The 13709-nt window shown below is 40.7% G+C and overlaps 1 protein-coding gene across 1 annotated transcript in view; it reads right to left on the bottom strand.

Moving 5' to 3' along the window:
• The window catches only part of PARD3B (par-3 family cell polarity regulator beta), a 679914-nt gene that overhangs the window by 537093 nt on the left and 129112 nt on the right, over window positions 1-13709 (bottom strand). Inside the window, exon 3 of the mRNA XM_084818423.1 lies at window positions 4410-4581. Within this exon, the coding sequence (XP_084674549.1) occupies window positions 4410-4581 (172 nt within the window). The remainder of the gene's footprint in view (window positions 1-4409; window positions 4582-13709) is intronic.

Genomic DNA, 13709 nt, shown 5'->3' with positions numbered 1-13709 from the left:
TGGGTTTGGAGAAGAGCATTGTCTGATGACCTTAGTATGCAGGCAGGTTGGTACTGGAAGAGGCACTCTTTCAGGTGCTTGGTTCCCTAGTCATTTAGAGCTTTTAACGTAAGCTCCAGCAAGCCCCATCCTTGTCTGGTTCACATGACATGGAAAATTGTGACAGAAAGCTTAATTATGCAAACCTCCTGGCATGTGACTTGCATGTGCGGTCACGTGCTGTGTCGGAAATAAGCCACTGTGGCTTATTTCCTCCTACATAATCTTGCGAACCCAGCCAAAGAGCTCTTTCGACTTTTCTGCAGTCTCCCTCCCATCCTCCTTTAAGACTCCTTTGTCATTTTAATAGTCCAATTACCTCTCTGGCCAACTTTTGGCTTCTGATAATTTAAATATATATATTTTATTATTGCTCGTAATGTTTTTATACCCCCAATACTGAGAGATCTGCACTGGTTATCAATCGTTTTCAGGGCTCAATTCAAAGTGTTGGGTTTCACTTTTAAAGCTCTAAATGGCTTAAGGCCTGGCTATCTGAGAGACCCCCTGTCTTGGGATAAACTGCTCAGTTATTAATATCAGCGGGAGAGGCCCTTTGGACAACACCTTCGCTTGCAGAGGCCTGCTTCTCCCCACTCTCCCTGCATTCAGGAAAGGGATCAAGACTCATTTTCACCTTGGCTTTTAAAATTGTTATGATTGTTCATGTTGTTCTGCCTGTTTGACTATGTTTTTATCTAATTATGGTTTTGATGTTTTTGACCTTTTGTAAACTTCCTTGATTGGTTTAGTCAGGCAGTATAGGAATGCAGTCAATAAGTAAGTAAGGGCACAATCCTATGGCTGCTAGGCAGCGTCTAGATGGCCATAGGATGTTTTGTTTTCTGAGAACTGAAATCGGAGCCAGCACTCCAAGGTCAGTTCCCAGGAAACCGGCTCCCCACTCTCTCCCCTGCCGCCTCGTAGGCAGCACAGTTCGTCCCTGGCTCCGCACTTGCAAGAGCAGCATGGAGCAACTGAAAAGGGGGCGTTCCTGGGGGCAGGAAGGGGAGGGAACAATGGAAGTGCTGTTACGCCTTCCCCCACCCCACTCCGAGGTGCCCTGGCTAGACAGCTGAAATCGGCCACCTAACCGCTAATGCAGGACGGCTGGAGCACAGAGAAGAAGACCCCCTCCAAGCTCCACCTGTCCTGCATGGATAGTCAGTTGCCTCCAAGTTCAGAGGCAGCCAACTATCCCCGTAGGACTGCGCCCTAAGTATATTTAGCAATTTGTCCCTCAGATTCTTTTCTCATTTTCCCAATGGTCAACTTATGTTTGTTTTGGCAGAGTTAGTGCTTCTTTCTCTTCTCCTCATTAGGGCAAGATTTCCATTTTCTGAGGGAAGCCTTCTTGCCTTTTATAACTTCCTTGTCTCTGCTCATTAATCAAGCTGGCATCCTCTTGGACTTGATGGTACCTTTCCTGAGCTTCTATTATTGTAGTTTTAAAGAACCTCCAAGCATCTCTTTACCCCTTTCAACTTCCTTCTAAATAATCCCCTCATTCTTGAGCAGTTTCCCTTTTCAAATCAAATACGACTGTGTCAAACTTTCTTGTCAACTTCCAACTGGCATATAAGTTACATGTGATATTATTGTGGTTGCTGTTTGGATAAGTGAGATTACCACTCATTCTTTACTCACCTTCAAAACAGGATTTAAAAAAAATAGTAAGGAGGTGTCTTAAACCAAGCCCGATCCATGGTTTATCTGACCCAGAAACAAAATGAATGCAGTATCACTTCGGGGTCTCATGTAGAAGTTTCCACCTGTATTATTTGTACTGAGATGCCAGAGACTGATTGTTTACTAGTAACCTGCCTTGAAGTCTCAACTAGAATCACAAGGCAGCTTACAGCAAAAGCAATTGTACAACAACAAAAACTATACAAAACCATGAGCAGTATCCAGTGCTGCTGCTGCACTCGCAGAAACCACTGCAAGTGCGACAAGAAGCCAGCACAAGCGAGCACAATGGAAACTAGAAGAAACTACTGCTGCTGGAATGGGATAAGTCAGGGGAGCTTGTAGAAGAGAGCTCCACTGACTTGTCCTGTTCTGGAAGTGGCTGTTTGGCTAGTTTCCTGGGTTATGCTGTGAAACTTCCTGGTAGTGCAATGTGATTGGTGCTGGCAGACTGCCAGCTCTGGATACTGCCCCATTTTCTCCACCTGTGAAGTATGGCTTGGCTTTGAAGCTATAGTGCTTCCTAGAACCATTAGCAACACTGAGGACCGCTTCCCATATAACATTCCAATACACACACACACACACACGTATGTGCACACAGGTGATTTATTTATTTTATTACATTTGTATCGCTCCTTTCCACTAAAAATAGTGGTCAATGGATGTGGACATAAAACATTTAAGTATCAGAAGGGTAACACATGAGCACTAAACTAGCAACTATCAAACACCTTAGGGATTCTCTCCAGAGTTTACATGTCTCACATGTGGGGTTGAAACCTTTCACTATTACAGACATTTTCTACTGGCTTCCCTACACACTTTTAAAAATGTGAATAGGGAAGTACAGACTTAGAAACTGTCTTAAGAGCTTTATTCGGAATTTCACTACATAGCCCATCTTCTGATGTCATGTCACCCTGACTTCTTGGCATCTGTGCATACAGTGTGGACATCTGCAAAGGAGGAGTCTCCTTTGCAACATTCTCTGCATCATGTGGGGACAGGGCTATGAAGCACAATCCTGCTCCCCAATCATGTGTTTGGCTAAGTAGGTACAGGAATGCCCAGAACAGGGTTAAGTTTGGTCTTTCGTTAGTCTCTAGGAGAGTATGGGCTAAAAGAAGGGGAAGAAGGTGGGGGGGACGACAACACAAATGAATAAAGTTATAGAATGGGCACATGCAGTATGTTTTAAGGAAATATTCAGGAATAATGAGATGTGAAAAGGGAGACAAAGCAAGGGCACACATTTTAAAGTTCCATTTTATGATTATGATTTTATTTACATTGGCTATAACTCCCCACCAAATGAGAATTCAAACTTTTTCAATGCCATTTTGATTTCCCATGTTCTACAGTTTTCAACTACTAAGGATTTTTAGTTCAATTGTTAAAAATAACCTAAGGATTACTATGCCAATGAGCAAGTGAAACAGTAATGTATATTATTTTATTTTCTTAATAATATTTGCTAATAATTTCTTTCCACTTACCATCTTAACAGCCAATAAAATTATGTGGTAGTTGATGGTGCACCTAAATCTAGACCTCTCTAACACTGAACAATACCAGATATGCCCCTTTGTCTTCACAATTATTAAGGGCGCAATCCTATGGCTGCTAGCCAGCAGCTATATGGCCATAGGATTGGTCAGTTTCTGGGAATCAACCTTGGAGCTCTGAGGTCGGTTCCTGGAGAACTGCCTCCACGCCCCCTCCCCCGCCACCTCTTGGTGACACAGATCATCCCCAGGCTCTGTGCTCGGAACAGCAGCATTGAGCAGGGCAAAAGGGGGCAATCCCAGGGGCAGCGAGGGGTGAGGACTGCGTAAGTGCCAGTATGATGCTTCCTATGTGCCGTCCGGCCTCCCCACCCCATGCTCCAATGTCCTGCAGCTAGGCTGTCTAGCCGCGAATGTAGGGTGGCTGGAGCGCAGAGGAGACGATCTCCTCTGTGCTCCTCCTGCCCTGCATTGGATAGGCGGTCGCCTCTGAGTTCGGAGGCGGCCGCCTCTCCACATAGGATTGCACCTAAACCACAGTACCAATAGGTATCAGAAAAAAACAGGTGTAAGGCTGGAAACAAAAATAAAAAAAGTAACAGCTACACCAATGGACTTCCCAACACATTTCAACACAGGTCTTTATAATGGAGAAAACTCTTAGAGACTTTTCTGAAGGATTCCCTCTCCCTTACATCTCCTTTTTCCTTGTGTGCCCTTCTTTTTAGACTGTAAGTCTGTGGGCAGGGTCCACCTTGCTTAAGCAATTGTTTGCAAGCCACTTAAAACAGATAAAATAACAATAAATTCATATAGAACAATCAACAGATAAAAGTGCAATTGAAAGTCAGAAAATGTTAAAAACTTAAGGTAGTACAAATGCTTTAAAATGTCTGGGTAAATAAAAAAGTTGGCATCATGGGTACCTCCTTGGAATAGGCATTTGGGACAGCAAAAAATCCCTCCAATGGAGGTGGTATTTGGAGAAAGGCATCAGCTGGTGACTTTAGTGAGTGGCCAAGCTGGTACGGGAGGAAGCACTCCTTCATGCATATTTCCTTAGCCTACACAAGCCCTGAAGAAGGCAAGTATCTCAAGAAAACTGCAGTAACAGCACATATCTCTCGTCCAAGATAATAAACTATTTAAAAATGTAAAACCATGACCACATACCTAGTTTTAAAGCAGAAGGTGTCACTTCAATCTCTCCTCCAATTGGCTGAAATGCAGCCAGCTGGGCAGCTACATCAGTCTCAAAAGCATCCGGGCTGTATCCATCTGTCAAACTACCATTGGTGTCATCAGCCTTGGGGAGTGAATCTTGTTCATCATACACAGCAATCAACTGTAAAATGAAAGAGTACTTTATGAAACTTTCATAACAAGAATAGGATCCCTTTATGGAGGCATAAAAACCAAATGATGGCTCAGATCCAAACAACTGTGTTCTGTGGTTTGTGCATGCTGTGGTGATCCAGAAAGCAGAATAAAAAAGGAGGTAGGATAATGCCTAAAGCAAAGAGGAAAGCATACATGTATCCAAACAGCATAGCCCAGGAGCATTGTAAATTAACTTAGATTACAGAAAATAAAGTAGCAAAGCAAAAAAGCTGAAGAGATCAGTGTTCATCAAAGTGAAGTAAAAAGCAAAGGAATGTAGAAAACAGCAGTGTGATAAAAACTGGACCAAATAATATGTCTTTATGTGTTAAAACAAAACAGAACAGAGCAGCACCTGCTAAATACCAAGCAATGTATCAGTTTTTAAACGTGTGTCAATATGCTGGGTTTAAAGAAAATTAATGAAGGAAAACAGGGAAGAACGCCCAAAGAACATTGGTTTTACCGTAACCCTAATGAAAACAGCAGGTGGTCCAACACTCTACATGTAGGAGAGGTGCAAGACAATTGGTCTTAATCACATGATAGTACTATACCGATACGTAGTTATATTGGTCTGTGTCCACAGCAGGGAAAGCCAATGCCAATGGATCCATTCAGTCAACACTATGAGCCATCATGCTATGTATTTGCCTTCCCACCCTGTGAGACAGGATGGCATCACAATATAACACACAATTCACACAGAGAGCCTGGAGCCAGAAATAAGCTCATGCAGCTGCAGTTTGAGTCTTACGGTTGGGCAGTAAGAGACAATAATTTAGATAAAACTAACCAACAATTTGCAGCGTATTACTACTGAAAAGAAGGAGAGAGACTGGCTTGTACATGAAATAATCATGCCGACGTTTCTGTGGACAGTTACGTTAGTCCGTCTGCAGCACTGCAGGTTAGCACACAGGGAGGCTCTTTTAAGAATTATCTGAATAGCCCAATAATCTGAAAAGCCCAATAAATATGTTAAAGTTCTAACACTATGGCTACACTTCGGAAAATGTGTTCTTCTTAGCACTTTTACCTTATAATCCAAAACAGCAGAAAGTCATAGAAAACTTTGCTGCAGGCCAGTATCCTGAACACAGGTCTGACACTGTAGTGAAAGTTTCTTATGCAAAACAAAAGGGAAATATTGTTTCTTAAGGACTGCAGAATTATTTGGAAAGTACAAAATTCCTTCTATATTAAAAAAAGGAGGTTAAAAAAAAGTTTGCCTCAGGTACTCTTTTTTTTTCACTTTAGGAAGAAGACTAAAATTATGTGAGGTATATCACATTAATCCAGCAGAAATCCAGCAATCAGAAGACACCCCACTTCACAAATCTCTCTACAACAATGTAAATAACAAAAGGGGGAGGGGATATAACGAAGGGAGGAGGAAGCACAAAATACCCAAACTGCAATATTTTTGTGGATACCTACATGGTTCTCTAACAAGTACTATTTCCCTTTTTTGCACAGATTTTTAGAAGATTTATGAAGAGCTTGACTTCAGCACAAATGTGGGAATTCAAGTTTCCAGTTCGGGCATCCATTAACATATGCAAATCCCATTAATATCACTGGCTCTTCCATATACCTGTGTACATTAAATATACAAGGATCCATGTGGAGTCTAGAGGTAATTTTCACCAGAATAGTCTTGCTGAATAGTCAACAAGACTACTGCCACTACTACTCCAAACTAAAGGCCCACTGATATATTCAAGAGAAATAAGTGGTATATTGGACTATACTACTTTAGGCTGCAGGTGACAGGATGTTTCATGTTTGAATGCTCCTCCATGGAAAAATAACTACCTGCACATACAAATCTAACATATGACAGAGAAGGGTTCAGCCTAGTCATCTCCTTGACATGCTACTTTTCCTGCATGCAGTGAAGTTCCCCTTCATTTGGAATACAAATTCAAAAATGTGGTCCCCCAACTGTGGTGCCGCCCAGGAAACACTCATCTGCTTGAGTCTGCTGAATGAATAAACTGGCCCTAAAGCAACGTATAGCAAGAGGAATAGCTTTAGGTCTAATATGGTGAATAATGTATTTGGGTCCTACTGGCCACCTTAGGTAAATAAGGGCTGACTGAAATTTGTTGTTTTCAGTTGCTATCAAAATGTATTTCAATGGTGGAAACCCATGAAAAGGAATAACGTTTGAACTCTTCCCTGTCCACCAGGTCAGTTCTGCCAAACACTGTATGCAGCTGGAGCAGTTGAAACTAGAGAGAGGACTTCAAATGTTGATTCCTAGTACAGGCAAAGGCCTTTAAGGTGACAACCACAGATTGGCAGATACACTTGAACTGGTCTTTAGTTTCAACCTGGACAAGTGGATTGCAGTGAGAGTACTTTAAAAAAAACAACGCAGAGAGTCATGGCTCGGTGGCAGGCAGATGAATTGGGACTGCTCTAACAGTTTCCTCAGGATTATGAAAGTGTTGCTGTAGTTGAATATCATAGCCAACTTACCATTATGCTATATATTATTCAGTAGCATATCTCGACTAACCCGGAATTGCTAATTTAACAGAATTACAGGTCATGTAAAGAAATTAAAATTAGTTTCTAGATAGTGAAGCTTTTGCCCAGCAGTATTTATTCAATATGCAGCAGAAAGAATATATTTAATAGAATGATTCTGTCTACACCATTCTTTTAAAAACAGAATGCACCCTCCAAGTATTAAAAACTGTAGTGCCAGTTTTGCGCACTACACTTTTAGCAAATACAGGATGTTGGATGGGAATCTCAAATATCTACCCACCACATTATGTTCTTCCTCTCCCCAGCCATTTTAAATGGTTTTTGAGCCAAAGCAGACAGTACTTTAAAGATGTACCTGCTAGCTGTTCTTTTTCACTCTCGTGTAAGTGCAGGGGGCTGGTCTAGGTGGGGATTCTAATGTGGGGAATAGGGAGGGCTTTAACCCTTCCCAGTAATGCAGTCCCAATCCAGAGTGGGACCGCTGCACCTGCTATTTCTAGTGCCAAATACTGATCCATCAAAGCATATATTTGGCACTATAAATTGCTGCCAAGGGATTCCTCCCGGTCCAGATCAGGACTGCAGCAGGATGTAAAGGATGAAAGTCCCCTTACCCCCAACAGTATGGCATGGATCTGGATTGGAGGACCTGTGCTTACACTAGAGTAAAAAACAACAAGACATAGCAAGCAGCTACGACTTTAAAGTAATATATGCTATGGCCCTTTGTTGCTGCATTAGGGTTAGACAGATCACTGAATTTATTCAGTGTAGATCAGTGTAAATGTGCAGTTTCCCAAACTCTTGAACATAGTTAAGAAACTGGAAATACCTGGTATTCACAAGAACTTCTCCTCCCTCACACTCTCACTGTCTTCTTCTGCATAAAACTCTTCCTTTCATTCCATTTTCAACTTTAATCACTATGTAGAGTTAAGTGTGCAATTGTACCATCACTAACCTTGAGTAGATTTAAACTAGAGGTTACCACTGTTTTGCAAATCTGGTTTAACGGAAATGACCTCAGTGCAGCCCTAACACTATGCAACATGGTTAATGCTAAAAAGTTGAAGGGAGGGCGATTTGCATGGAGGAGGAGCAGGAGGAGGAGGAGGAGGGAGTACATGATCCAACAGAATCCTCCTATTCTTTTCCATTAAGAGAATGGGAACTGTTCTATATGCACCAAGCCTAAAAACAGTTCCTTTTATTGATATAAACAAGGCCTAAAAGGATTTTCATGTTTAAGATTTTAAAGTATGGGATCCAGAGAGTACAAGAGAAGTTTTGCTTGTGCACCACGGCTTTCCTGCCTCCACCCTCCCATTGCCACCTGCTCAAAATCAGTTTCTACAGATGGGAGGGGACTCCTTGGCATGGCATGGGCTGCAGCAGGACGACAGAACTGTCAGGAACTGGTGGAAGACTTGCATGAGTGAAAGTACCTTCTACTCCAAAGGGAACCTGTGGTTCCCAGGGAAGAACTATTTCAGCTAAATTAAACGGATTGCAACATTATGAACTCAAATTTCACTCTCTCCACATGCTTGCCTAAGCCAAAAACAAAAAGGTAGGGGGGAGAGTGTTGCTTCATTACAATAAAAACACTACTGTAGTATCTGATCCTCTGTCACTTTGAAGATTCATGTCAAAATGATACACTAGAGTTAGTAAAATAATGAAACAAAGAGACAAATATTTAAGGGAACCCATTTGCCTGAGGCAAGAAAACAATGCAAACGCTGGAACTGAGTGGAAAAATAAGAAAAGAAACCAGGGAAAAAATTAACTGCTCCATAGAAATTGATGTTTTTACGTCTTCTACTCATGTATAATTTGGTTGCAAAAAGTGTGTCTGCTCATGTTCACAAATATATGTTTTAGCAGCATGCCCATGAATAATAATTAGAACAATAGTAACTTGCCCCTTTTTAAATAAAGCATGTATTCTTCCACCAGGCCCTTTTCCATTCAATTCAAATTCTGTTCACTTCCACATATACAGAAATACTGCCAACAGATGCTTTAAGAAAAAGGGCATAGGTGTACCAAAGTTGGCACCTGCTTTCAGGCATGCTCAGTACCACTTGTCAGAGCAGTGTTAGACTTTCTCAGCCCTCAGTATTGTAGCGATGGCTGGACTCAGTCTTCTGGACTTCTATCCCTTTTAGTCAGTGAAAGCCAGTTAGGCTATGCTGAGACCTATGCAAGGTTACTAGCTGTCGAGAAGGAGGCAATTGAATACCCTCTGAAGATGCAGGTCTTGAGAAAGACATTCTAAGCAATCACATCCATCTCTAAACGTTCCCCTTGGGAGACAGTAGCCAGAGTGTGTTTCTGGCACACCATCTTTTCTGCAACTAAGTGGACTCCCTCAAATTTGTAATACTTTACATTTTTCTTTGCAGAACATCATTCTAAATATAATCTATCTAGCTCTGCACTTTTGAATATTTTAGCCTATCCACTGGAATGTTTGCAGCATCTCTCATTTTTGTATCACTCCCACCCACCTTCTTTAACGGGGCTATTAATGAAGCTGTTGAACAGCATCAGCCTCAACACTGACATATACAGAATGGTGCTAGACACCCTTGCTAACAAGATGGTTAAGCAGTTATTACTAATATTTGTGTACAATTCTTTCAACCACTCATATACACATCTTATCATATTTTCTCCTCAAAACACTTGTCTTCCTCAAACTACTTTAATAAAGTTGGAGCATGTTTAGCCCAAATTAAATGTCTGCCTTCTGCCTACACTTGCAATTTCATACTGACTTCCAATATTTGCCCTTTTATGCACAAGGCACTTTTTAAAAAAATGTCTTCATGCACAGAGATTCATACACACTTACATTCATTTTTACTACACTATAGTAGAATTCATAATATTGAATACACTTTTCTAATGTTACTAGAACAAAACCTTGAGAAGTTTCTCTTGCACAAAGTATTTCAAAAAGTAAAAAAGGCATAAACCTACACTATATCCAAGACTGACATCTGTCAAGTCTATTAGATCAGCTTCAGTTATCAAAATCTCCTCATTTTCAGTATTCATGCAAATAGTTGCCTAGTGGCAATTCAATCATGCTTAAGAACTTATTTACACAATTTGGCTGTCCCCAAAGCCTGTTGGTTAAATGAACCTGTACCATATTTACTCACAGATGAAATAAATGCAGTATAAGCGTAAAATGAAGAATAGAATCCACATGCAAACAACCTTGGGGATCTGTAGAAATGGCAATGTACACACACACACACACACAGAGAGAGAGAGAGAGAGAGAAGGTTCAAAATAAAGTAGATGTGGATTACTGGGTAAAATGATAATACTAAACCAAGTAGGTGTTCACAGAAATGTCGTTTTTCATCTTTGGCACTATATGAGAATGTCCCCTTAAGCACCTTCAAGACCACAACAGTGTATTTCGTGGCTGCCCCTCAGCACTGGAATTCCTTTCCTCTGGACACTAGCCAGAGGACAAGTCCAGATGACCTGTCTAAAATCTTTTTATTCAAATTGACTTTTTGTGGCAAGGATAGTGTGGCATAGGGGTTTAAGGCAGGGGTGCAGAACCTCTTTCAGCCCAAGAGCCAAATTCCATTTCAGAGAAGCTCTCAGGGGCCACATTTCAGTCGTAGGTAAGCCCCGAAGTACAAGGGGACAGGACCAAAGGCAAGAGAGACTGAGCCCCAAATACCAGCACACTATAGCTTAAAGCTCTTACAGCCAGTAATGAAGCCTTAGGAGAGACATTTCAGCCTTTTAGAATGGGGGAAAAATTGCACAAAAGCCAGGAAACCACCAAATGACTGGTGGCTGGCGTAAAGGAGGTGGCCAAAAGAAGGGGGCATGGTCATTTGGGTAACCCCTGAGGGCCAGAATCTGACCCCAGGCAGGCTGGATTTGGCCCCCAGGCCTGAGGTTCTGCACCCGAGTTAAGGTATATTATTTGGCAGATTTGAATTAATGTATCCCAAGACTTTGGGCTGGGGCCAGCAAACTATAAATCAAATTAAAGAAATGGTCAGTTGAGAAAAGTAAGTCCTAGAAGAAAAAAAATTCAATGGCTTCTTCAGGCATTTAGTAACAGAGGAACTCAGAGAGTGAAGGTATACTCGAGCATCACACATGTCCCAAACCCCAAAGTAGGAAAGATAAAAGTGGTAAAAAGAGTACATGGAAGATGTAACAAACCCATACAAACTACTGAATGCAATTAAAACATTGAGGTTTCAGTGCTTCGAGAAGTAGAAAAAAAACAAATTAGCACCTTTAAGTGGAGAGGGAAACACTGTGGTTCTGTTTTAAAGTATTTAGATCTATAACTCAAGGCAATTAATTTATATCAATTGTATACAATTCTAATTATTTTATAAGGATTTGTTTTTCCTTTTTTAAATGTGGAACGACATTAGCAATTTCAATTAGATAAGACCTTATTAACCTCTTCCAAGAGAAAACAACAACACACAACTACAGTGATCTCATACTGTTTAAGAGATATTTCTGTTTCTTCCCCATCCCTAAAGCTAGGAGTGGGGGCGGGGGGGGGGGAGAGAGAAGATGGTTTCAATGTAAAAGGGGGGGGAAATAAACCTGCATGCAATTAAATTCATCAACTTTCAAGTACTGCCAGGTTAAGAATCATTTAAAGAAATAAATATTTTTACTTCTTTGCAGCATATTAAATAATTAAAGGAGAGAGAAATATTTTAGGAGAGGGGGAGGCACAAGACAAATCTTGCCACACTTCTGGAGTTTCCATGTGACATGACTGTTTGACTTAGTGTGCTCTGCAAAGACTACCACACTAAGCTATGCTTTATTGTTTTTATTGTATCCTGAATAAAATAAGTGTTTTAGTAAGTGATAAAATGCCCTTCTAAAAAATAATGAGTCTGTCATAACTTCTAGATGCTGGGCTCTAGAAGGCCTCCGTTCTTTTTATTTTTGCTTTTTCAAAGTGAAGTAACAAATCAAGAACTGTTCACATATCCTGAGCATAAAGGAAAGTGCTAAAAACAATATTTATTTCCTCATATTTACAACCTGCTTTACTATTTAAAATAGTGAAAGCACCCAACACCCCAAGCATGCATAAAACAGTGTATAAAAACAACACATTAAAATAATTAAAATAACAGCAATCATAGAACTAAGCCAGCCTCAGAATGATAACTTGTACACACAGCATTCTCAGCACATCTGAAGGGAGCAATCCTATGGCCGCTAGCAATCCTGTGGCCCATGCTCTGAGGATGGTTCCCGGAAAACTGAGGCCCTATCCTCCAATCTATCTTACACTGAATCCAGAGTGTCCCTTCCACAAACAGGAAGGCTCTTTCCACTCACAGAAAGGACTGAGATCCAGAAGAAGATCCCACTGGAGATGAGAGTGGGAGGTGATTTCCAGTAATTCCTGCTCCCTCTGAGGTCCCACCACCACCTCTCACATGGTTCTGGAGTGTTCCCCATCCCTTTATAGCAGCTTTTCAGGAGGCCCAAGGGAAAGGAGGAGGCAACAAAAACCACAGACATTCCTCCAGCAGGAGTTTCCCATGAGCAGAGTTTTTTCTCAAGTTTCACTAATTTTGATTCACCAGCTTGTAATTCTCGTGGTGGATATGTTATTGTTAAAATAATTATATATTTGCCATTTCATTTTTGCTCACTGATTTTGAATAAACTACATAATTGAAACAAAACATCCATGACTATAAAGCTACGAGAAAGTAAGACTTATTGAACTCTGTGGGACTTGCTTCTGAACAAACTTGTTTGTTTAATATCCCACCTTTCTGCCAAAAAAATGGCACTCAAGACTGTTAATGATTTTAAAAAATTCAGACTCCAATACTTAGAAAAAATTTTTTACAATGCAGCAATTCTTTCAAATCTATGTTTATCTGCATGCATTCAACTCCTAATATTCAGCCACTAAGGATTATTATTATTATGGTATCTGAGGGAAGTCAGCATTATTAGGTTTGAGTGAAATAAATCCACCAAAAGGCTATTTTTCTCTTCCTGTTTGGTGAGGTTCATGTTCAATATTATTTGCAGAATCATTCATTTTTTATTTATACGCAAGACTACCTCTGAGTTTTGAATGAAAAGAAATAGCTTTTAATTTTTCATTTGTCCAAACAAAAACACATTAAGGAAGACTACAACTCATTTCTGGCTCTAACTTTGCTGCCTACAGAATTGGTATAAAAGACTGGAAGAACACTCTCTCTTAAAATTAAGGCGATATAATGAAAAATCTATTCTTCATCTGTTTTAACAAATCGTGTATACAAACCTGACCATGAGTTAGTATCTTCCAGAAAGGTCTTGCCCCAAAGTGCCACCACCATCAGAAAACAATGAAGTGCAAGACTCCAGGATACCCTTTTATGATTCCCACTCCTCAAAGACCAGGAAGAGGCTGGGATAGATAGTAACACTCATGTAAGCGATCAGTATAGCTCTGGAGGTTATTGGTGCACACTGTCTGCTACCTGGGAGATGGCCCTTATTACTATGGATTCTACCAATCATCCCACCTCTACTTTGTTTTTTATGTGTATTTTT

The sequence above is a fragment of the Heloderma suspectum genome, chromosome 1, assembly GCF_057233095.1.
Source record: "Heloderma suspectum isolate Gila_16-S chromosome 1, 16-S_ref, whole genome shotgun sequence".
NCBI classification, from domain to species: domain Eukaryota; kingdom Metazoa; phylum Chordata; class Lepidosauria; order Squamata; family Helodermatidae; genus Heloderma; species Heloderma suspectum.
This window is presented reverse-complemented; position numbering and strand designations above follow the sequence as displayed.